Source organism: Dreissena polymorpha, chromosome 3 (assembly GCF_020536995.1).
Source record: "Dreissena polymorpha isolate Duluth1 chromosome 3, UMN_Dpol_1.0, whole genome shotgun sequence".
NCBI classification, from domain to species: Eukaryota; Metazoa; Mollusca; class Bivalvia; order Myida; family Dreissenidae; genus Dreissena; species Dreissena polymorpha.
Genome location: NC_068357.1, coordinates 18,812,673 through 18,839,823, shown reverse-complemented (window position 1 = coordinate 18,839,823; position 27,151 = coordinate 18,812,673). Strand labels below are relative to the sequence as shown.

Sequence of the window (27,151 nt, the reverse complement as noted above, 5' to 3'; positions counted from 1 at the left end):
TGATATTCACTCCGGGTGTCCAGGTGTGCGTTCCTTAGATCATGCTGCCTGAAGAAGTTATGGTGCCCATTACGGAAGTCATGATGCCCTTTCCGGAAGTCATGATAACCGTTCCGGAAGTCACGATGCCCGTTCCTAAAGCCATGAAGCCCGTATTGGAAGTTCGGTTTAGCGCTCCGGTATTCACGATGCCCGTTTTTGAAGTCACCGTTAGAAGTTCGCCTCCGCTGATTTTGATCAAGTTGACGATGTTGTTGTTGTTGCTGCTGCATTCTTTTCTTAGTTATATGCACTACTTCATTGATTGCTGCCACAAGTGAACTTGATCCATAATTACTTGGGTGAATTCCATCAGGTCTGAATAGTCGATTCGCCAATTGTCCGTTTCCGTACACAAAACAATTATAACAATCGATCAGCTTTACCGGAAGTTCGCTTGATACATCTTCTAGCATTGAGTTGAAATCGCGTACATCAACATCACGTCGAGGACTTATTTTACAAATAAATATTTCACAATTTGTTTGATCTTGAATGCATTGCGAAGTCTGCAAGATTACATCTTTGATTATTGAAATTGGCTGGCCATTCGAGACATCATTCCCACCAGCAAATATTATTATTTTTGATAAGTCAAAGATATTCATTTTTCGCAGCTTTTCACAGATATCCAGCATTGTCTTCCCTGGCAAAGTGCATATGTCCACAGATTCGCATAATCCTCGCTTATTTATGCCTCTCAAAATTGAATCTCCAATCAGTAACGTCTTCGACGTTTGTGGCGTAATGTTCGATCTATGCTCGCCTTTATTGGTTTCTTCTTCAAAATGCACAGTACTTTCTTGTATATCGGAGATCGCTTGTGGGCTAGGCTCAAGTGTCATTTGTTCGGTTTCTAGTAATGTGTCATTTTCAACGGAATCATCGGACATCCGTTTACTTGTTGCTTCTACAGAGCCATTCCTATAACCTTTGGAAAGAACACTTGGTAGGGAGTTTGCCTTAAGTATATCTCCGAGCGATTGAAATTTTTTCTGTACAGATATATTTAATTGGTCGAGTGTTTGCTTCAGGTCTTGAACGTTTTCCTGTAAACAATCGCATTTGTCTTCCGTACCTCGGGAATTCGTTGTACTAATTACTTTTACACTATGGATAATGTCTTTCATCTCATTGAATCCGCGATTGGTGTTTAAGCTGTGCTCACATACATCTTTGCGCATATCACTTACAGACTTTTGAATGGTTTGAATCAAACAAAAAAGTGTTTCAAAATCAAATTCAATCCCAGTGCTCTCCGTTTGAGTACTTGCGTCAATTTTCACGTGTTGAACTTTTAACACCGATTCGAAATGTTCAGGTTGCTTGGTATTTACCATGAAATTGAAATCATTTATTTCCGGTCTCAAACAACATACATCTTTTTCTTCAGTTTGTTTATTTGTCAACACTAGCATGCATTCTTGAAGAATTTCTTGAAATTTTGCGTTCACTTCATCGACGGTCAAGTTTTCTGTTATTAATTTATTTGAAGTGAGTTGTATGATTTCTAATAAGTCACTTTCCGCAAACTGATTCACCATTTTCCCATTAACCAGACACGAACATTTTGTGTGATACAAGTTAATTGTATACACACCATTTCTTCCGGATGATAGCCTGTATTTAGTTTCCACTAAACTACCAATATTATCATACACTGGTGTTGTTTGACATTTAAATTTCAAAGTTTCAGACTGGTAAAACTCATCAGCACAGCTTTTGAAAAGTTCATACATACCAGTACTAAATTCGATTTTCAGCCCACCACCAGTCACCTTGACAATCGCGTGGTCCCTTGTGGTCGCATAGAGTTTCTTTCTCATTGCCTTTTCACTATTTAACTCGTAGTCTCTTGTTTCCATCGGTCCACTTGTTGTTTCAAGTCCGGATTTTTTTGTAGCGATCAACGCGCAATTCTGTATCCGTTCTGCCATGTTCAATTGGTATCAAAATGACCGCTGTCAAATACTCTATTATTTACATTAAATTTCACATTGATATCATTGTTATTTTTTGTAAAATCTTAGATAAAGCGCATAATTTAACGGAGCTTTTTAAAACTTGTTATGCCGGAAGTAACGTCATGACGTCAAGCTTGAGGACGGCCGTGGACCACCCACCTACAGCCAGACCACAAGACTCGCCCATTGTGTGAGATCAATTTTGGATGCGTTGGTGAAGAACAATAGGCGAATGGAAATCCCAACACCTCATGTTTTTCCTCTTTTGTTTTGAAATAAATATTTTGTTGTAGGCCATTGGCTTTTGCAACAGGACATATACTGCGGTCAGGTAAAGATATTTTATCAAATTTAGAGGACTTGTAAAAATTCAATACTGCTCCAGCAGCTGGAGTTTCACTTCTTTATATTGTAACTGTAAAATTGATTAATATGTGGGTTTTTTTACTTTTGTTGTTTACAATATAAATTTAGTAAAACGGAATTTCATTTTTCATTGTTGAAGGACAAACCCAGTACTTTGTGCATGTTTTATTAGAACTTGAAAAATGCATTTTAAGAATCTGTTTTAAACCTCTTTGACACTTATACCTCTTTATTACCGAAACCCAGCTTTTCATAAGTAATGTACTATGTTCGAAATACTACAACACATTTTAGCTGTCTTGCATTCTATACATAGATGATGACGTCACAACGTTATTGTCACCTCTATACTAAGACGCATCACATTCCCCTGGTTTTGGAAAATATTTTTTTATTGTGTGTTTAAAACGGAATGTTGTTAAAAGAATTGTTATTGAATTATATTTAAATGTGATTTTGAATCTCTATTAAGACTGATAGCGATATCAAAAGCACGATTACCTGACCTACTTTCGCTTTCACTTTTCACTCGTAAAAGAAGCGCTACCCACAGTTCCTTTCGCGTTAGTACACATGTTACCGGTAGGTTATTTTGTGGGTTCTATCGTAGAAGAAAACGCAATTTGGCTGAAATATATATGTATTAATGATATTAAAAATCATTAATATATCAAAGATGTGGAATCTGTGAAAGTAAAGCATCAAATCTCACTAACAATAATATTAATAATAGACAAATGCAAGTAATGCATGATCCGACGGTGATCATTAAAATACAAGCAATACAAAATATAATTAAAACATCGAACATAATGGAATTAATAAACACATTTACCTGAAATATATATTTATTAATGATATTAAAAATCATTAATATATCAAAGATGTGGAATCTTTGAAAGTAAAGCATCGAATGACTATAGCAATCATTGCACGAGATCGACATTGAACCTATTTGTGCACGGGGAAAGAGAGGAGTGATCTGAGTATTAGTCAAATAATTAACGTGCAACTGTATGGATTAGGTGAACTTATCTTTACCTAGAGAAAAACGACTTTAACGACTAAATCGATTAAACAACTGACTAAATTTATATTCCCATAGAATACTCGTAAAATACGTTTTAAATTAACTTAATATACAGATATTGGTTAAACAATAAAACAACACAACACAGTTTAGTTTAATATTTATTTCATAAACTGCATAAATTACTTTATAATAAAAATTGACCTATAACACACAGGTCAGTAAGACCGTTGTGTACAAAATGAGCTGTCTTGAACATAAAATATTATGATGCTCGTTTGTTTAGAAACCACCCGTTACGGCTGACAAAAAAACACTATAGAATGGAACCTGGGGAGGTACTTTCACAAAATCGGTTGTAATTTGATTTGATATTCTATGCTGTGTTTCAATTTATACAAATATTGTACACTTAAAAATGTATTCATACTTACACTATTAAGATATACTGGTGTAATGACTGTTGTTGAAGTAAATAAAATAAAACAAACAACCAAATATATTGCTCAAAAATGATATAAAAACACATTTGAAATGTTTACATCTTAATTACTCTTAAAGTTAAATACTCTGATTAATACTGAATATAGCAAAAAGATAGTTATATTTTAAAAGACGAAGACATATTCAGCTAGATACTGTCTAAATTAAAAAGTGAAACTAATATCTGGGTTGATCATTTTCTTGTGGGAGGGAATGAACATTCAGAATGAGTCGACATATTAAATGATTTCAGATGGCGTTTGTAATCTTGACGCGATTGTTATCTCCAAACTGCCTTTTGACATCCCGTGCCTTAGACACTTAAAACAACCATTACAATCAGAACATCACGGTTGGATAAATTATCGACTTAGATAGTATGCATATTTCTGTCGCATTTAGAACATATATATATTTGAAAATATTGGGGCAATTATAATCAATACCTCTGTGCGGAATTTTGAGACAACACTTCAACATTTAAAACAAAGAAATGCGATTAAAGGGACTTGTTCACAGTTTGATAAATTGACAAAATTAAAAACAAAATTGTTTCAGATTTGCAAATTTTTGCCGAGCATGATACACTTAATCTTTATCCAAAAACTTACATAATATTCTATTTATCCTATTATTTCCTCCCCTTTTCCATAAATAATTTTAAAATATCGCATTGTTTGACGATTCTATCTTTCCGTAGTTGACAAAAACATATTCTCCAAATTTTGAAAAACACACATCTGATCTAAAAATAGCGATAGTATAAAGCTTAAGTTTATACGATCGTTATTATACTATCGATTTTCATCTTGTAAAAGGATAAATATAGAATATTATGTGTGTTTTTGATAAAGATGAAGTTTATCATGCGAGGCTTAAAGCCATGTTAGCGCGAGGCTTGTCGACTTAACATGGTTCGAGCCGAGCATGATAAACTTGATCTTTTCCCAAAACTCACATAATATTCTATTAATCCTATAATTGCCTCTCCATTTCCCATAAATAATTATCAAATATCGCATTTTTTGACGATTTTGTTATTCCGTAGTTGACAAAAACAGATTCTCCAATTTTCGGAAACCCCAAATCTGATCTAAAAATAGCGATAGCAAGGTGCCTGTACCACGTGACTTTTTCGGTTGTGTGTGGGACAATCGGTTGTCAACAAAACGTCGCTTCAGGTAACGTTTTTGATAATTTCTTCATTAATTCAAAACCATTTCCAAAAAAACAAAGACGAGTGCCCGGTCATTGTCAATAAACACAACTTTGTTAAGTTTGCGCAAAATTAATTAAGTATTTTTTCCCCCTAAAAGTGCAACCGCGTGTTAGAAAGACACGAAGTGAAATGCTATGTGTGGTATATTTTTTATTCAATCAACAAAAACGTTCATTATAATATTGTCGAAGGTTTAAAATATAGGGCGGGTATTGTCATTCTTCATGAAGAAGCTACATGCATTGTATGTTTGCGCAAATACATCTGAATCGGAGTGTGTGTATTAAAATGTAATAATGCTATGTGTGGGACACATGTTTGAAATGCTATGTGTGGTATACAAACTAAACTAGAGAATCGAAAGATTGACATACACGTCAATATTATTTTAAGTCTTTCTAAATAACAAAAATGGTCAATAAAACATTGTTGGTACTGTTTTGCGCGCTTAAAATATGATAATTAAGACGTTAATGTTACTCAAAATTATCATGATTGTCGATAATTTTATATTCATATTTTGTTTATTTGTAAAATGCCATATGTTTGCGAACAGTGTGGTAGAGAGGTCAAAACACAGTCGGAGATCTCCAAACACAAAGCCACCCTAGTACGGACAGGAAAATAGTTCTGTTGCGGCAAACCTTTTCTTGTGAGTTTCTATAAAATTAATTGGTACAAAATGTAGCATTTTCAGTGAATTGTTACTGCCAACTAATGCACTTGTTTAATACACAAAATCGTAAGGATTGTTTGTGCAAGATGTCATGTTGATATCATTGTTACAAAACTACAACAAGTGTTATTGAACTTAACGACAGTTATTAAATAAGCTTAAAGAGATAATACAGCATTATTTAAACAAATAGACAATACGATCAATGACAATTTTTATGGAAAATCATGTATTCATATCTAAATCCTACAGAGCTATCTTATATATCACACATGACACTTATTTTTTTTTAAGTTTTACAGTTTATTTCATCTGTATTTTGTTCTTTTTAGGGAGATTAAAGTATTTTTGGACGCACCTTCAAGAGACGTTCTGATATCTTGATCAATAAAAAGTTGACATATATAGTAAATGTTCACACGTTTAAAAGACTGTTTGTTTTATTACCAGATGGGGCAAGTATTGCAGTGAAAGAAAACAATCAAAGTAAACATTAAATAACAATTTGACAATTCAACACATTGAACAACATATTAATATTTATTACTTGGTGCAGTGGTAACACGATCTTTCAACCCCCTTTCATGACCGGGGCGAATGAGTATTATCATCTTCAGTTATTGATTTCATTTGAAATTGGGTTCATGAAGTATTAATACAAATCAATATGTTTGTTGATATAATAACCCCCCCCCCCCCCCAAGTCAAGACATTTTGGCGATGATCATTTGTTTTTGGCGATGATCATTTGTTACGTGTTAATTGGAGCATGTATATGTTTGTATAGCAAGATTAGCAAATTCATAAATTGACTGATTACAATTATTTTGTGAATACTCATGTACTTCTTTATGTATTTGGTGCTTTAATTTCTATTGTAACATGTGCATGCTGGTAATAAACTAATTTTATTATTTATAAAGTGTCTATTTTGATATACTTAAGATATTCATATGGGGATGAAATGGGAAACTAAATTAACTGAATAGACCACAAACAAGCATCATTGGGTTTATATTGTTATTTGATATTAAACAACTGTTTTATTAACATACATTATCAGATTTTATATTTATCCATACATTTCAGTTATAACATAGACACAAAACCCATAAATATGCACAACTATCAATACAAACACTTTGTTTTGATTATGCCAAATTACAAATTAAATGGTATGTTTACATAGTTTGTTGAAATAGCTTTCCGTGAACATCACAGAATGAAGCTGGGTCCCTTTCTCTGTCACCGTGTTTTTGATAATTAACTTGCCGCATAACACCTTCCGTGTGGTTTGATGGTGTTCATGTAATTCTTACACAGATTCGCACCTTAAAAGCGTTACAAATCATTCGACGTATCCTTGTCAAGTCTGTAAAAACAACACAAGTAAAACCCATGTTAAAGCAAGTGCTTTTACTTTCTTTGTCATTCATTTACACACAAAAAATGGACCAAATTTAATAATCCGGCAGAAATATAAATCGTGATATTTATTTAAAGACAATAAGTAAAAAAAAAATAATTATATTTCAACATAACATGTTTGTTAAAAAAGACAATTGATTGGATAGAAATTATACAGTGTGTTTTATTTAAAATTTATGTTCAGTTAAACAAAAATTGCTTAAACATTACACAATTACTTCAGTATTCCATCATGCAACATTTTTTAATTTGATATATTTTTAGTACAGACTGAAGTATATGTTCTAGATTCTTACAAAACTGTGTTCAGATTAAATGCAGAACTGACGGGCAAGTCTTGTATGCCACACATAGCAATTCAAAAAATGTGTCCCACACATAGCATTATTACATTTTAATACACAAACTCCGAATCAGATGTATGTGCGCAAACATACAATTTATGTAGCTTCTCTATGAAAAATTACAATGTCCGCCCTATTTTTTTACACCTTCGACAATATTATTATGAACGTTTTTGGTAATTGAATAAAAAATATACCACACATAGCATTTCACTTCTTGTGTTTTCAAACACGCGGTTTCACTTTTTGGAATAATTACTTAATTTATTTTGCGCAAATTTAACAAAGTTGTGTTTATTGACAATGACCAGGCTCTCGTCTTTGTTGTTTTTTTTTTGAAAATAGTTTTGAATTAATGAAGAAATTATCAAAAACGTTACCTGAAGCGATGTTTTGTTGACAACCGATTGTCCCACAAGTTTATAGATCGTTGTTTTACTATCGATTTTCATCTGGTAATAGGATACAGTATAGTATTTGGATGAACCTGTTCTGTTCCGGAACCTTATGTGGTTATACATGTCACCTTGGTGTAATGGATATGGTGTCCGCCTAGCGCCGGGAGGTCACGGGTTTGATCCCCACTGAAAGAGCTTAGATCTCCCCCAAAGACACAAAGTACTGGTTCTAGGCCAAGCAAACGGAATCGAGAGCGTTCCAAATAAGTAGAAAATACTTTAAGTGCAATCGAGCTAAAATAAATTGGTTTAAATATGTGGTATTCGTTTTTTTTTTTAATATAGGTTCTCTTAATTGTTGTGAATCAAAAGATCTATAAATAAAAGTGTTGATTGATAGATGATTGGTCAATCTTTTAAAGTGATAGAGTGATAAAATATATTTTCGTGTTGTCTTATCATAAGGGTATGTTGCTTTGATCCACATTTTACATTGTTTATTATGTCTAAACTAATAAACGATTCGAGTTCTCTGTACTGAGTTGCATACTGGATGAAGTTTGTGAAACAATTTAACCAGAAAACAATATGTAAGTATTTACCTTATTTGAACTTGCTGCAGGAATTCAATGTGTCAACGTCTATTCTGTGACTAACATACCTCAATTATAGTACAATTCCCAAACCTGTTTGTACTACTTCAAGAAAATGGCATACATTGTTAGCCCGAAATTGTCGTTTCGGATAGGACAAGCTTATTAAATTGTTGTAATTTAATTGATTTGCACTAAGCTTAGAAATAAAAAATACTGCGAGGTTTCATAACTTTTACGAGTAATTGCCTCAATGGATTTTACAGTTGTTACGACTGGCCTTGAACAAATAGTTAATCAACGTGGTGTTACCCTTATTCCAATGTTTATTTACCATCTAAGGTTGGCTCCCTTGTTATTTACGTAGCTGCGATTAATGTGTATATTTTGGGTTTGTTTTGAACACAATGGGATAATATTTTATTTTGCCTATTATGCTTTGCATAAGCTATTGAGTTAATATTAATCTTCTGCAAGTGATTGTGATGACAACAACCACGACGACAATGGTGATTATTTGGGAATTATAAATTATACCTATGGGAAAATCTGAAACCTGAAAAGTCAAAATTTGGATGAACAAACTTCTTTAAATTACATGTACATCTGCATCACATTATTGTTATCGACAACCCAAAGTATGTTGTCACTATAGTGCGGTACTACTTAGCTGAATGGTTTCAATCCGGTTTTGTTAATACATAATTCAGAGGAACTATGTAAGGAATCTCATATTGGTAGCTTAAGCCGTTGTTGATAAACAAATAATGTTGCGTTAGAACTGAAGTTTACTTAATACACGACACAAATTGACTACATGTTTAATTGTTACGTTGATAAACCACGGTGTGTGTATGACAGATTTTATTTACAGGTTTCGCTTTGTATTCACGACTGCATCTAGGGGCAAACCGGTGTAAACCACGCTACCTCTTGTCAACCAACGTATGTTGTTCAGAGTTAACCACGTTAAACTATACAACGTTTACAAAGTGTACATCTTACGAAAGAAATGTGTGTTCAAATAGTAACACAGTGGTCTTTTAAATTACCGGACATGCCTCGCTTGGTTACTTACAATTGTTAATGTGAATGTTATTTTGACCATCATCGCCACCATTCATAATACTAATTCGTTAAAATGTATTAGGCGTCGACCGTAAAAAAGCAGCATGAGTAATATCTTCCTTCTATCTAACTATCCAAATAACAAATAACACTATAGATAGTATATATGGGCAATCTGAGTAAAGAAATAATTAACACATTGTTATACGCCTAGCAACAAAAAAACAAACAAGTGTACTGATAATCCTGGCACTTTTGTGTATGCTGCTGAATACGATACGGATTATGATGCAAAAATAACCAGCCTATCATATTCAAACATGCGATACTAACGAACTTTTTACATAAACTGCGTATTGTGAATCGTTAGAGATTCTACAAGAAGTGTTAATGAACTTGTGTAAATAGATATTCGTGAATTTTGAAAATGATGCTTCAATTCTAAACTGAAAGCAGAGTAACAAAAACAACTAAAAAAACGTATATAAAAGAAATATGTAAAGGCACCTTATTGTTAAGGCCATTTGAACTGACCTAAGACATCGTTAAAGTGATAAAGTATAAAGAAGCGCAGTTTTTGTATCACAGTATAACACTATTTGTTTGCTGGCAATAAGGAATAATTTTATCAATTTTGTAATTTCATTATAGTAATGCTATTTCATGAAGGAAACATTATTAATGAAACATGCATATGTTTTGCAGGGTTATCTTTAACATCAAAACAAGTTATGCTATTCCAACCAGATTTTATCGTTAAGTATGTTAATCAAACATGCTCGTCTACTTCAGAATACGGGACTAAACCAACATTTGAAGGACTGCAGGATGAAAACCTAAGGTCCGAAGTGGAATTGTCGGCAAGTATAAAAAGAAGTGCGAGATCTACATCGAGTGAAGCTTTCATAGAAATATCTCAAAATAGAAATATGTTTACCCCTTCGCCACAAGAACCGTCAGATCAATCGATGAGACTAGTATGTGTACAAGATAATATTTACGCTGAATCAACAGAGACAGACCATGGCAGGCTGTTCAAAATGGGTTGGTTTATGATTATTGTATGGATGCTTTCTCGTGATGAATATTGTTTTGTTAAAATAAGTTGGACTATTTGAAACAAAAATGCTTACGAATGCTATTTCAAATAAAGTAGATGTATATATAATATAACTCGTGATTGTTTATAACAAATTATTCGGAAAAGAACACCACCAAAATTTATTAAGTTTTACACATATCTTTTCCAAAGAGGATGCATCCAGCAAGTTCCTGTGCATGGGTAATATCCATGGCAACTGTAAACAAGAAAAGTGTACAAGACTTTATAGCGAAACACATTTACCTTACCTTTGGCAGATACACCTTTTTGGGGGTTGGTTCACGTTACCGAATTCTGAAAGTGTTGAACAACTGTTCAGTTCTCCGAAAGAAAAGGATTATTCTTTCAAGTTTGTAAGTTACGGATGTCGAAGTTTGTCCATTATCTATGTTGTTTGGATGTAAAACAATATTTATTTTATTTAGAATACTAGTATTAAATACTAAACCAAACAATAAATTACAAAATCGAAAAATATACACAATTCATATATAACCTATAAAACAAAACAAAACAATCGCTGGCCAGATGTAGACGATGTGTTGTGTTTCATCCGTTAAAATTAAACAATGTTAATGTTTCGTGTTTATCATTCTATAAAGACAATACGATATGATCTTTATTGTTTCAGACCTATGAATTGGACTTATGCATTTTCCCTTTGGACTGTACAATAGTGTTTGAACCAGTGACACGGGCATTCATTCGTGAGTATAGTTTTGTAGAGGTCAGGCGTTTGAGCACAATGTCTTTCAACGAGGCCGGCGATGTGGGGGACAGCTACGTAACTCAATGGCGATGGTACTGGAAGGACAATGACGGGGAATGGATGTTGTTTGAACCTGTGAGTGCTTATTGTAGCTTGATTTAAATAAAGGACATTACGATTAAAATTAGTTCTAAAATGCCGTACAAAACTTCGATGAATCTTAACATTGTTTCCATCTTTGCCAAAGAAAACTAGATTCAATGTGTGAACATCAAATTTTCAGCTGTTTTATGTGTTAATATTTGAGATGTCTGAAAAAGTCCAATGAGTGACTCGTAGCCACTTCGGCAGTCGAGTAGTTCTTTAACTGCAAAATATGTATTACAAGCAACGCTTTATTGTTAATTTACAAATTGGTATTTAACTATTCTAATTTGTATACAGTGTATTATTTAATTTCGTAGACATGCAATTTTTAGATAAGTAAATTGGTGTATTGATCTTAAATCGTGAATTTGTGTATAACGTCTGATATAAGACTTGAGCTACATTTTTGACGATGCTGCGAAGCAGCTCGTCTAAGTTATCATATCATGAAAAAATTCTTCACAACGGCGACCTATGTAACAGACCGAGCCAGTCCGATTGAGATAGCTCGATTTTTTTAATCAGTATACCTCGCTGATTATCATTGATAAAGGTATAGGAAGCTCAGCTATAAATAGGACAGCATATTCTGGGAAAAAGATTTATTAATAGTTTAAAAACGTTAATTTTAAATCAGTTATATTTAATCCATTATATGTTTATAGATAAATGAAACAACTATGCATTTTCTGTATTGTATTTGACATTTGTCGTTATTCAGTAAATAAATTGCGAATTAAAACGTGTATAATTAACTTTCAACGCGATCATGAGTGTAAAAAAAACGAATTATTTCGAACCTGCCATTTGTTAACGTTGTAGCGACTATGGTATATAAACAGCATAATAGCCGTATAACATTCGTGAAACTCGCTCTTATGCGTGCTTTCTCATTTTGCATATTTAATAAACTTTTGAAACAGACATTACAGAGCCACATCAGTGTACATACTATGTTTGATAATTCATGTGTTTGTTGGATATTGTTTGCTGTTTTAAACACATATTTGGTCATATCGCGGAGATTTAGTTAACCTTACCATGTGTTCATGGGCGAACTCACGTATTCAAGTGCTCTTACGACTCTGTGCTCATACCTACTTTCGTGAATCATCATGAAATTATTGCCGTACTTAACGAACAAACATGCCTAAGCTTATTGAATTAGAGAAAAAACAATAATCAAAAGAGAAAAATTATATGTTCATGCACATGGGCATGTGAAATCACGTCCGTACACATAGCATCATTAACCTAGGAAAGGAAACAACGAAATATAAAGTTTGGTATGATATACATGTGCAATTAAAGAGCATGGTGTAATTAAAGAGCATGTCCAGTTTTAAATTTATATGCTGAAACGTAATGTTATAACCCACAAACGTTTTACTGTAACATAACTTTTTACGAAGATAAGTGGTATAGAAAATACACGTCGAATTTTTTTTTTCTTGTTATATTTGATCGAGAATGTAACCTGCCTCCCAGTTTCGCGGAATGGATCAAGCTCCCCACGGGTACTACTTCCCCATACCCCCATTTTTTTTTCGTACCCTACATTATTCGTACCCATTTTTTTTCGTACCCAATTTTCTTTCGTACTCAAATTTTTGCTCGTACCCAAAAAAATTTTCGTACCCAATTTTTTTTTCATATCCGAATTTTTTTTTCGTAACCAAATCTTTTGTCGTACCCAATTTTTTTGGCATAATTTTTGTAACCAAAATTTTCGTACCCATTTTTTTCTACCCAAAATTTTCGTACCCACATACACAATTGTGGGGATGTAGATAAACTTAAATATATGCTTTTTTATCAATCCTCTTCAAAAGCATCGTCACACCAGTACTGTCAGTACTTTGATGAGTATTGCTGTGCACCAAGTCGAATATTTGTATGACACATTAAGTATATATATATTGACCGTTTCAAGGTCAGGTTCAAGATAATGTTTTCATGGAATATCATATATTGTTGTAATTTCCATTCTTACCAAGCTAACTTGGTAGCAATAATAATAATAACAAGCAAAAAGTAAGCTGACGTAAAAAATGCACACTTACACAATCATAAAATAAACCCGTTTGCCATATTATTGACAATCAAGTATACATACAGAAAGTTGACCTATCAAAGCGATTTGTTATTCATCTCCATTGGATAATATCAATTATAAAGTATATAGACATTTCTCCCCACACATGAATATACCTGCGAACTGCTAGATTACCAATACGTATAATACTCAATACATAAAAGTTGTCTGATCTTTGGTAATGTAGACGTTTTATGGGACATATATATCCACAGGACTCTCTTCAGCATACGCTTGAGGCCAAGTTTCTTGCTAAACAAACCACATACCTGTACTGGCGTGAAAACTACAAGTGGAAGTATACGATTGACTTTGGTTCTATGACGCAACAAAACGTGCAAACTGGAGCAACCAGACCACTCAGAGGACGCCCAGTGTTTGTATCTATTAAAGACGTCCAGGACAACAAAACGTAAGGTTATTTGATAAAACAAACTATATGTCCCTTATCATGTAACATGCAGAGACATATTTCTATCAAAACAAGAACGTTTTGCGCAGCTAATTTTAAAAATTGTAATAGTGCTATTCTTTGATAGCAACAACTGAAGCGACATAGACATGATTATCTCAAATTAATCGTTTTAGGGTTATGGTGGTAAACGTTCTTATCTTACAAGTAAATGATGAAGAAAAGAAAAACTGTTGCTGTTTTGGATACATACATTTGAATCAAATGAAGGCAACCAGAACAAACATCAATTTTTGTCGGAAAATATGAGTTAAAATCAGGGTTTAAGCGCTTTTGCATAGGTCCATGAGCGCGAGTAAGTCCGAAAATTACACATATTACGAGGGAAAATGAATAATACTTTGTTTACATTTTATTAAGATGTAAGCCACTACGTCAGGAAGCACACTATGTCTGTTTACTTGCAAGTGCAAGGACTGCATTGTTATATTCCACGCCTTCTTACAATGTTACACCAGTAGAATTTATATCAATTGTGAATGCATATATTATTTGAATAAACAATATGACAGCGATTTGTGAACAATTGACATTTGAGAGGGTTTTATGATGGTGAAATTCTTGTTTTTCAGACCCCCATGTCTAACGCCTCCTCAAGTGATTGACGTTGCGCTACCGCAGTCCTGGGTACCATGGGATGTGGCACACCCATTCGAACTTGTTCAGTTATCACCTTACGATAAAGACTTTATAGAGGTGATGAGCAGTCAATACTGGTTAAAACTGATGTTAAGAGTAAAGTATTCCGGTTATATTTTGTTCAATTAATAATCTATTTGTCATAATAAGGTTTTTGCATATAATTGATCTAATTCAGTGAACACACTCTTTACCAAACTCCGACCGAACAGGACCGAATGTTTAGTTTCCAAGAAGTTTTGATTAACTAAGAGTTTAACTCAAGTAAAATAGAGAAAAGCAATCAATCTTTATTATTATCTTTCCTAATCAAATAGCCATCGCAAATTGGCTTAAAAAGCAAACGTCTACATTAAAATGAACAGTGCCTATTATTTTTATTTGTATATTGTTTGCTCTAAAGCATGTTTAGAGAAAATGCAACATTACAATTTGCAGTCAACCATTCAGTCGAAGTAGTTAAGTATTAAAATGAATAGTTTTTGTGAGGTTAACAAACCATATAATATAAATGAATATAACAAAAGTAAAGAATAAGACTTTTCTAAACAAACGGTATAACATGAGATGTTTGTGTTATAATATGATTCTAGTACGTTCTATTAAGTCCATGATTACAAACATACGTATGAATTTCCCTTCAACACGTTGATCTTAAAGGGATCTTTTCACGCTTTGGTAAATTGACAAAATTGAAAAAAGTTGTTTCAGATTCGCAAATTTTCGTTTTAGTTATGATATTTGTGAGGAAACAGTAATACTGAACATTTACCATGCTCTAATATAGCCATTATATGCATCTTTTGACGATTTTAAAACCTAAAAATTATAAAGCGTTGCAACGCGAAACGATTGAATAATTTGGAGAGTTCTGTTTTTGTCGTTAAATTTTGTGAAACTACGAAGATTGCTTATATAAGGTATAAAATACGTCAACTTTGTGTATTCGGCGGAATAGCTCAGTAGGCTAAAGCGTTTTTACTTCAGGACTCTGGCAGGACTCCAGGGGTCACTGGTTCGAAACCTGCTCCGGGCAATGTTGTTTTCCTTTTTTAAATTTTATTCTTGATTTTTTACTGAAGCTTTTACGATCCAATGTTTACATTTATCAATATAAAGCATTTAATGAATAAGTTAAAAAATGCCAAAATCTGTGAAAAGCCCCCTTTAATGTGTATGCAAATCTTTAAGATCTTACATAAAATCATTATAGTTCGTAAACGCTTAGTTCCAGTTCCTCGTAAACAAAGAAAGCGTTTTGAATTCATTGAGCGGCATTGATGTTTTTTGCAGCTGTCAGCAAGCTTTTTCAAGACCGCAAGCCGTGATCAGTTTACTATAACAGCCGTATTCCGGATACAGAATCATGCTCTATTGTCTGGATTTAACCAGTAAGTTAAAAACAACCAGATGTTCAGTTTGCAAAAATAACACTCCGTTTTCATATCCAAAATGGCTTTGTGTCAAATTTTTTGCTTTTTGCAATGTTTCATATCCGGAAGCAATTTTGTATAGCCGAAAAGATTTAAAATCATTTTTCAGTGACGGCATCATGAAAGGGATACACAAATATTAATATATGTTTTACACTAAAGGGTTAAGTTGCAAACAAAGTAGCAGCGTTCGCAGATCAATTCCATTTTTCATATTTTCCCTCTGATTGATTTACACTGTATTTTGATATGCTAATTTCATTGTTTGAACATTTTATTCTTAAGCACAGAATAAAATTGAAACAACAAAAACTGGGACAAACAACCACCATTAAAAATGAGTTTCCTATTTATGAGTATTCTATTTAGAGATTATTTGAAAATATATTTTAATTTTTTTCATGTTCAACGTTAATTAAAAAAATGTTCAAGTATCTCTTGGTCAACTAGTATAGGAAGAAGAATTGTCATTTGTATTTAAGTTTATGTTTACGTGCAAGAAAATGAGAAAAGACAAGCGCATAACTTTACTTATGCGTAGCCCTCTACAACTAGGACTAAATGCAACATACTTTCTTCATACTTCGCCCTATAAGCAAGCACAGATGCATGCTTATTTCCGTTTCTTCACACCTGCTGAGGTTTCAACTCATTTTTGATCAGGCGATGGGTTAATAATGCACACTGCACCATGTTATACTAATTTCAGATTTGAGTTTTAAAGCCACACAACTTGAAACGAAATACATGTTAATCAATACATATAGATGCAATTTGAAAGTTTTCAAAATTGTCATGAAATCTATAGCCTATGTAGCAAGTAATTTATTATTTTCAAACGGTACCACTTTTAAAAGCGAAATTAGAATTTCTATACTTATACGTCCATTTCGACAAACGCGATTATTTTTTAGTTTCAAAGCGCAAAAGACGGATTTCTACCGTGTAACCACCAGATATATTCTTATTAGCATAGATTAAATAAATCTATAGCCTAGTTAGCAAGTAATTTATTTATTTTCAAACGGTACCGCTTTTAAAACCAAAAGTAGGATTTCTATACATACATTGTATACGTCAATTTCGACATACGCGATTATTTTTAAGTTTTAACGCTCAAAAAAGACGGATTTCTAATTTGTTACCACCATATATAATAATTGGCGCAGATAAAATTAAATCTATAGCCTAGTTAGACAGCAATTTATTATATTTCAAACTGTAACGCTTTTAAAACCAAAAGTAGGATTTCTAGACGTATACGTCCATTTCGACAAAGGGGATTATTTTTAATTAAGTTTTTAAGCGCAAAAATACGGATTTTAATCTTGTAACCACCATATATATTCTTATTGGCATATATAAAATATGTTTCTTATTTATAGTTAAATTAACTATGCCAAATAAGTTGTGTGGCTTATATGATCTAGAAGAAATACAACTATAATGCTTGTTATTTCACAAATTTCACCTACAATAGTGTTCTACATATCTGAAATTATATCCCACATGTTCACGCTCTGTGACATTAGGTAACTCGCTGCTGTAGTTTTTTATGAAACCCTACATATTTTTGCCTGATCATTATGTGTATGTTCACTTAAGATACTAATCGTTCTCATGTCATGCTTTCTGTATTCGTCCCCTATTCTGTGTCAATCGTCTATTGTGCAGTAATTCGTCGCTAACATATTCATTTTGCAAACAATGGCTATCGTAATCGTAAGAACATCAACGTCTACAAGTACATTTGAAAAAAGGCAAGCGGAAACTTTAAAATTCTTATGTGTGAATATGACCACTAATAATTTAAACAAACTTGAAGTCCTAATTTGTAAAATAAACATGAAATATGCTCAGAAAAATTGAAAAACGAACGCTTCCAGAGTGGAGATCGAACCCGATATATATTACATCGCGGTTCGATATAACTTGTAAGTTCTATATGCATTACCTGTTATTTACTTACCTTTCTGTTGTTGCATCAAGTGTTAATTCCGTGCTTTAAATATTGTTCAAATAAGACGTTATTTCATGTACGTATTTTCAAATTCGTGTAATTATGAAACGTTTTGCAGAATGTTACTGTTCATGGGATGTTAACACATTCTAACAGCAAACAACAGTTAATGTACTTTATATAAATCATTCGGCCTGATTAAAAGCGCACAAAAACTTCCCCTCATGTACAAGCATGCGTCACCCGTCGTGGGGTTTAATAATTGATTTCTGCATAATTTAATATTTAAAACTTCGTAGCGCAGAAAACGTTGAGATCTTTACTTTTGGTTAGAAAATGTGTAGTGCAATTTTACAAAATATGGCGGACTTTTTTTTCTAAAACAAAACAAATAGTTAATGCTGTAGCTACAGCGCTACAATTGATGAGAAAGGTCAGCATTGATATGTGACAAGTAAAGTAATTGTATAAACCTCTATGTGGAAAGCGTGTATTCGGCTGTCTGCGCACTGATTGGCTGATGGAGAATAAAAGATTCACAGCAAGCATCATGTCAAATTAGACATTAGAGATTATGTTTATTATTGTATTAGATATACGTTCAATGATGTAAACGTGTTAACATTTGTGAATGTGATATACAATATGGCACAAACATGTGAAACAAACTTGATTGAGTTGTGAAGCAACCCATTAATCTCACTTACTTCTTCCGTAACCGCCTGGGTGATACCAGCTGATAAACGTGTTAGTGATATGATTGTTCGTCAGCAGAATGCAAATTACACTATGATCATTTCAAATTGGAAAAATACAATACCTGGAAAAACAACTGAAAATATCCACGTCTCTGTCCCTTACGGGCGTGTCTTTACCTCCACGAAAAAAAAGCACGTAGGAAGCCATGCTGATGGAAATAAGTGATTAAGTCTTATGTATAAGGGAGAAAAATACGCGCAAAAAGCCACTTACAAGTTACCTCCCCAAGACAGCAGCACATCCCGCAAACGCCACTCGTTTTTCGTATACCGGTTTTTTCAAACCAAGAACGGTATTAAACAATCCGTTTCAGTTTTCAAACATTTATTTTTGTTATTCGAATTTAAACGAAATATGAACAGGGAAATCAATTTCGTTTTTAGTTTTATAATAAGTACAACGAAAAACGATATAAAGAAGTTAATTTTGTTTTCGTATTTTGTTTAAGTTTCGGTGATTAGAAAATCGGAATATGAACTTATATGCGTTGATTTTCGTGTTTCGTTGTTTCGATGTTAAACGAAAAAGGAAAAGACGGTATATACACGGACGTTGCAAGCTGTTGTGAAATGTTCAAGCGCTGAAAAAATATGATTAGAAAATCAACGCCGCCTCAACATTGATTTGGCAGTTTAGGCCCAGCGGTGCCGCAGTGGTGCCGCTGCACTAATAATAACACCTCGGGAAAAGCTTTTTAATTTTTTTTTATTAGTTGAGATAACGAACAGTCTAATTTAAAGCCATAATTATTATTACAGGAATTAGTTTGTACAACCAACTACAACATTATGCCATTGGAAAGTGGCATGATTAGTTTCTATATAGATACATGTAGCGATGAAGAGTATAAAGTATTTAATATCACATCGTTTCTAAATTGGCTTATAGTTAAAAATGGTAAACAACCGAACTGCAATAAACTATCGGTTTGCTTACGTCGTTATTACCGTTTTATTGTTAAGATGGCAGCGAAACCAATACACACACTTCTTTTACGTTCTTGAATTCGTTTAATGCAGTAGAATATTACCGAGAAAAGTAACACGTAAGTATGCATTATTTCAATTAGCAAAGGGATTTATTTAATTATTTTTTCAGTTACGAGAAGGTCATGTTAAACAACCAACGGAGACTTGGAGACAGAAATCCTGTCGATAAACGCCCCCTCTTCCACGGAACCGACAGTTTGGATACTGTGCGCGGAATCTGCGTCAATAACTTCGACTTCCGGTTATGCGGAAAAAATGCCACTGCGTATGGTCAAGGCGCATACTTTGCTAGAGATGCGAAATACAGTCATACGTTTACAAAACCAGATGAAAATATGGAGAGATTTATGTTGCAGGCTAATGTTCTAATAGGCAACTACACGAAAGGTGACCCACAGTATAGGCGGCCGCCAGAAAAGCCAGACAAAGGTCATGAACTTTTTGATTCATGTGTAGATGATGAAGATGATCCTAGTATGTTCATTCTTTTCGATAAAAACGCATACTACCCTGAGTACCTTATTCAGTACAAACATTCAGATGACGAGTCATCACCGCAGCCCGTTGTTTTATTGAACGCTTCGAAGCCTTCCAGTTCAACACCTTTACTGGTTGCGCAGCAAGCGGGACCATCACAAACAACAACAAAAAGGCCAAGAAAACCGAGATCAAAAAAAGCTTCACTATCTTTGTCAGGTGTGCAACAAACAACACCAACATCAATCCCTACCAAACGATCCCGATCAAAAAAATCCAAAACGAGCAATTCTTCAAGTTTGTCCAATTCAGTGCCACCCATATCTGTGCTACAAGGACCAATTCCAACATTAAACGCACCTTCGTCACAATCTACGCCAATGCCTATTATGAATTCCTCCATTACAATGACATCACCAGCTGGTGTGCCGCTAGCGACCCCTACACCAAATACCACTACTATACCAGTACTAGCTCATTCATACAATCCATTGTCGCTACCAAAATCAAATGTCACAACACCTGTTATCGCATCTTCTTCACAATCACCGCAAATGCTAACTGTTAGTTCCAACATATTAATGCCATCAACAGCTGTGCCACTAACAATTCCACCACCAAATTCCCGGACACCAACGTTGCAATCTACGCCAGCACAAGCTCATGCAAACAATTCATTGTCTCTAGCATCGCACAATTTCATAGGATCACCATGGAATTCCATGTCCATGCACGCTTCGAATTCTACTTATTTTTGGGGTAACCCTCCGCCTGCACACACAACCCAAACATTGCCTGGTTACCAATTCCAAGCACACCACCAATTACAATCAATGTATGATCCTATAATAATAAACGACACAGATAGCGAATAATGTTATAAGTGCTTACTTTTAAAACCTTAATAATAAAACTTCGTTAGTTGGCAAGTGTTCTGATTGTTGCAATGCTGCAATCTTCAAAACAAACAACTTATTTCAGTTACACAAGCAAATACTTTTCACTGTTGCACGGTGTGATCAATTCTAGGCTGAGTGCATTCCTTTGAATTCCAAATGCTCTGCTTGACCGTTCCAAAACGCTTGATATATTGTATTTTAATCGTAATGTTGTGTTGTATGCATTGTATGATTATTCTGGAATATCATCGTTTCATGTTTTATTCCAGAGGAATTCACACTTAATTCATATTTAAAACAGAGACAAATATGCGGCTTATCTTGTGCTATTCATATGTTTTTTTATTTATTTTTATCGTTATGTTGTTTTTATTTTCAATAATTTCAACAGTCTAATCAGTTAATTTTGGTAGGCAATAATTTAGTTAAGACTTTTCTTTCGATTATTTTGTCTTCCACATAATTATCACTCTGGTTATGAGCTCAACTCACTAAAAGCTCAGAAAACTGTAAACGAGAATGATATGTTAGACCTATCATCCCATTAAAAATCATGACTGTCATAAAGTTAATTGTATGTTTCCGATAAATATGTAGAGAACACTTAAAAATAGCTCTTACGAAGTGATACTCATTTGTCGGCCATTAAGGCTTAAACTTATTTAATCAGCTTATCATTGCGACATTTTTTGGCTTTGAAACATAGGGAGAAACAGTGTGAAAATTGCAATTGTTTAGCATATCAAATATGTACTTGTTGATGCTTCATAAAATCACAATATTTAATCATCGCCCAAATTTTTGTTGTTTTTATTAATGCATGTGTGATGTCATAATACCAGTGAACGTCATTCACAATTCCATTTGTTCAAATACATGTCAAGATTTAATGATTATGTTGTTTAAAAGTGTTGTGATATCCCATGAATTTGTCTTATCTAGTTCATTTGTCCTTGCTCCGTTTCCTCTTTCTCTTCCCATATTCGGCCTACTACTTTCCTTAAATATACATTATATATTTCTACTCGGATACAAGTGAACATGATATTTTGGGAATATAAATGAAATATATATGGACAATATGAAAGAGAGGAGAAATATGAGTTGGTGCAAAGGCAATCATTGAATACATCACTGCTAAGAACATTGAAAACCACCACAAAAATGTAAGTTTATGTTTAAATCATACATACATTATGTTAAACACTCAAAAATAACTAAAAGAGGAGACTATATGGTACAATATTAGTAAAAAAAAATAATAAAGACCAAACCGCTGTATAATCCTAACCCAGGGAAAGTTGAAAGTTTGGGAAACATAATCGTATATTATATCCATTTACTTTTTAGTTGCCAATATGTTTTTTCCTGCTTTAATTCTGACATTAGACAGTTCGTGACTGTATGAAACTGTTCAATTTATTATGATAAGGAACAAATACATCTGCGTCGGTTTAAGATTAAACAAAGGCTTGTGGCAGTCAATACTCTTTCCCTATTACTGTTTGGATACCTCTAACCGACATATAGTGGTCTCGAGTCAATCGAAGAACAGTGTTATGTCGGCATCTCAGGGAAAAAAGGGGGTAAGGGATTGATCGATCTCGATGTATGCAATAATTTGACTATGAATCTGTCGTAATGTAACTCTTTTTATTTCGCTGATTTTATTGTATTTAATCTTATCTTGTTGATTATTTGTTACATCTACCGACACATGTGACTCGAAAATAGTTGATTTCCAAAACGGATGTGTAGTTTTGTCTTTGGTAATATCCCATCTTGATTACTGTAATCTCGTATGGAACAGCTATATGTAAAATAAACAAAATGCAACGTATCCAAAACATGTGTGCCAAATTGGTACTCGGCCGACAGAAATATGACAGTTCAAAAGATGCTTTGTATGAACTATACTGGCTACCAGTAAAGGCCACGATAACATTCAAATTACTGACCTTCATGTATAATTGTTCTGTTGGTCACGCGCCAAAATACCTTATAGAACTTTTAACAAAACAAATACCAGAACGTAACCTACGATCTACAGTCTCGTATGACGGATGTAATGATGTTAAACGCACAAAAAGAAAAACTTTCATGGACAGGAGTTTCGGAGTTGTTGGTCCGAAACTGTGAAATGACCTACCATCAAGCATCCGGACTTCTGTCTCAATAGACATTTTCAAAATGAATTTGAAACATTTCTCTTGAGAGACTTTTACAACTCATTTTAATTTGAATACCTGTGATTTTAAAAATAATCGAGATTCAGCGTTATAGATTTAGTATAATGTGTGATATTTACGAGTGCGACGGTTGTCCTGACGGGGTTTGATTTCTTCAGTCTTCAACTCACGTGGTGGTAGTATAAGCAGTGTCTTTTAGTCACTTAGCCCCTCTACTTGTGTCTTATCGTCACATTGTAACTTTAACCTTCAAGTTGTGTATTGTAGTCACACTTGGTCAGTCTATTTTTGACTTGTAGTCACAATAGTTCAAATTAGGTTAAAACCCAAAAGCAGTGTTCGTAAGGGTAACAGGTGACCGGTAGCTGCGGAATCCGACTGCCAGAGTGCGGAAATATCCTTTCACGTATCCTTCAGTTAATGAAAAACAATATCTTTATGTTCCCACAAATTTGCTCATGATATCATTAGAATTATTGTCTTACATCTAGTTATATAAATTTATTACATACTATTTAACTTTTACTGTGTTTTAATATTGTAGCCGGCATTGTGTTATTGCTTAAGTTTCTTACAGCATTTTTATTTATATCACACACTTTTAGAATATTTAACCTTTAATTAATGCTTCATAATAGTATGAGTCGCTCTTATGTTTTATCAATTTTATGTACATATATATGTTTTGTACACCGCCATTGAATATAATTATATAAATAGGCGTTTCATCAAATTAGCAAGTTTCATGTTTCAAGTATCTTCAGTTTTGGTAAACACATTTCAATTTAAATGTTAAAAGTTTCGCAGTGGTTTATTTAATTTGTGGATAATACAAACACTGGTGCTGGTTGTAATTATTTGCTTAGTTTCTCACAGTTTCGTCGTGGAATTATACTGGGTATTCTGCTTTTAAATTGTACTGCTACCATTGAAACTTAAGAAACGTAGTGTCATATCACATATACATGTTACAATTCATATTGACTCGTTCCAAACGATAACGTTGTGTATATTACGTTCGTTTTGTTTTAATAATGTGGAATCTATAAAGGCTTCATTCTGAGTGTTTGATTGACGTAGTACACTTCGTACATATGCCCATTAACATTGTTTTCAAAGTAAACATATAGTTCCAATTAAGGTCATGTAATCGGTCTGCACTACATAACATGCCTCTAGGTTCTATTTACTAAAATATGAAAATGATGACAGTTTTCTTATCGGGAGATAAAGAGCTGATCAAATGCTGTAGTATAAATGAGTGAGCCGAACTGCACGATTTTTAGTGAGATTCAAAGATCTGAATTAGGATTGCACAACAGACAGGTTCGTGATAAGCATATAATAGCTCTTAAATGTTGCTTTTTGTTATTTCATTTTTGTGTTTGCTTGAACTATAATAATTATATTACTTTTATGTTTATTATAATCATTAATTATTATTATCCTCATCATCGTTATTATAATTATTTATTCAATCCGAAAACAATGAAAGAGGAAAACAAAAGCAATAAACACTCAACACTCAATTATAAAATAGTTTTGTTTTTGTTTCAGAGCGCCTAAACTTTATTTCTAGTAAACGTTTGCACCATGAATCTCCTGCTCGCATTCCTCTGTCTCCTTCCCCTCGTTTTGTGTGCAAGCATACCGGACGGGTCCGCGGTCGACATCAAAGAGAGGTTCATATTCTTCTCTACTTAGGGTAAGCATTGTGTTAGAAAATATGTATACCGTAACCACATGTTTATATAATAATAATAATAATTGTTATTATTATTATTTCTTTATTATTATTATTATTATTATTATTACTATTATTATTATTATTATTATTATTATTATTATTATTATTATTATTATTATTATTATTATTATTAATTTAATAGTAATTAAGATAAATTAACTTAAACTAAACATACGGTGGCTGATAACGAAAATGTGAGTCTCGTTTTTCAGACTGGTTCACATTTCCTACCTTCGGTACATTTCCGGAAGTTAAAAAAGATTTAGGAATGGCGCAGGTATGCTTATGTTCAGAATATCGTTTATGTATTATGATCTTAATATAGTGTATAGTAGAAACTGTCTACATTGGATATTCACAAAACAAGAGTTGAAAAACAATTGGTCCAGGATATTGCCAGATGGTAGACACGATCTAGGTCTTGTTCAAGGTTAACCTTAACACTATAACTATGCAGCATTTATATCCAAAGAAAATTAAACCAGTATACATATTTTCCCACAGATGTTATTTCTATGAATGTATGGCTATAGAAAGACAACTTAAAATGATATCCATATTTTTAATAAGAAGTCATTTTTTGCGGAAAATATGTTCGTTACAGTCAATACGATTTGTCATTTTCTTGTTCAACTTATCAACTACGATATTTACGTCCATTCATTGTGTCTGTGTACCTTATACATTCTTGATAAAAACCTCTGCATAATCTTAGACGCAACTCATTTTTCTTAATTATGGTATAGCTTTTTAAATTGCAAGTTTGAAATGAAATAAAATCAAGTTTCTCATATTTACAACACTTAAAATCGTGAAATGAGAAAAAAGTTTCTTTCGCGCCCGATTTGAAACGTTTACTTTTCTATTCGTTTTGGTTACACAACATAGTTTACGAACTATAACGTTTATTTTTCATTCAACGGTGGTACAAAATAGAGGCATTCAGCTGTATGTTACTTAACATTTCAAACGGGTTAATATATCCGAATGTTGACGATGAATGCCGGAGCATTGTGAGCTTTTAATGTTTTTGCGTCGGTAAGCAATACATTTCTTGAAAGCTGGCGATTGTAAATGTTTTTGAAGAAAGCAATAAAAGCTTGTAGTCGTTTTGCTACAATGTATTTTCTCTTTTTTTTTAATTTGGTGATAGTACCAATATGGATATGTTTCTACTCAATGGAAACCTTAACAAGGCACAACTTAGTTTTTGAAACAAGAGATAAAAACAACAAAAATCGGAAAAGACGCGCATTCACCATCTTTGAAATGTGAATACGTCTAAAAACGTGTAATGAATATGAGCAAAATATTGTACATATTTCGTTTTTCCGCTCCGAACTTGGTATATTTAAAATAAAAATACAATATTAATTTTGAATTTTTAATTGCGTTTACTCGCTTCTACTTTGGTAGACCAAATCCGACAAACGAATGGTCAGTGCATTAATACTTCGTTTTGTATTATTTCAGGACGTCAGAAAATAATAGCAGCGACGTGGGAAGCACGTGATTAAAAGAGTCTTCTTACAGTTATGTTTTGACCATACATATAACAAAGAAAATATTGGGAAAAAGTCCATGTATCTTATGAAGCCAAAAATAAAATGTTGTTTAAATTCCATTTCCATTAACCTTCCATAAAGAGTGGGCAAATTGGCTTCACTACCTTACTATTCGATTTGCAAAGCCATTCAAAAAACGTGTATACAATTGTTAACGGATATGTTATAAAAAAACACCAAGGTATGCAATCAACAGAGTTATACAAAGCGCTATAAAACATACATACATACCTAACTTAGCTCGACTTGTTCAATGAAAAATGATGCATTATGAAGAGAATAACAGTTTACGTAAAGGCAGTACGTATCGTATTGTAATATATCAGGTGAGGCTTTGGATAAAACAGCGTCGAGGCTTGCG

At 33.3% G+C, this 27,151-nt stretch overlaps 1 protein-coding gene and 1 long non-coding RNA gene across 3 annotated transcripts; both read left to right on the top strand.

The window, feature by feature from the left end:
- Positions 1 to 2,251: 2,251 nt before the first annotated feature.
- On the top strand, positions 2,252 to 13,978 carry LOC127872066 (zinc finger CCCH-type antiviral protein 1-like; the record flags this gene model as incomplete). The annotated part of the gene is made up of 5 exons (XM_052415399.1): positions 2,252 to 2,334; positions 10,401 to 10,652; positions 10,861 to 11,063; positions 11,342 to 11,554; positions 13,877 to 13,978. Coding segments are annotated over exons 2-5 (633 nt in total), but the record flags the coding sequence as incomplete, so codon positions are not given.
- Positions 13,979 to 24,232: 10,254 nt separating this feature from the next.
- On the top strand, positions 24,233 to 26,847 carry LOC127873535 (uncharacterized). Of its 2 annotated transcripts, XR_008046224.1 has the most exons (5): positions 24,233 to 24,247; positions 24,691 to 24,804; positions 25,036 to 25,183; positions 25,438 to 25,502; positions 26,699 to 26,847. It is a non-coding gene; the product is annotated as an uncharacterized LOC127873535 (long non-coding RNA). The 2 variants fall into 2 exon arrangements; XR_008046225.1 differs by lacking the exons at positions 24,233 to 24,247; positions 24,691 to 24,804 and adding an exon at positions 24,810 to 24,835.
- The last annotated feature ends 304 nt before the right edge of the window (positions 26,848 to 27,151 follow it).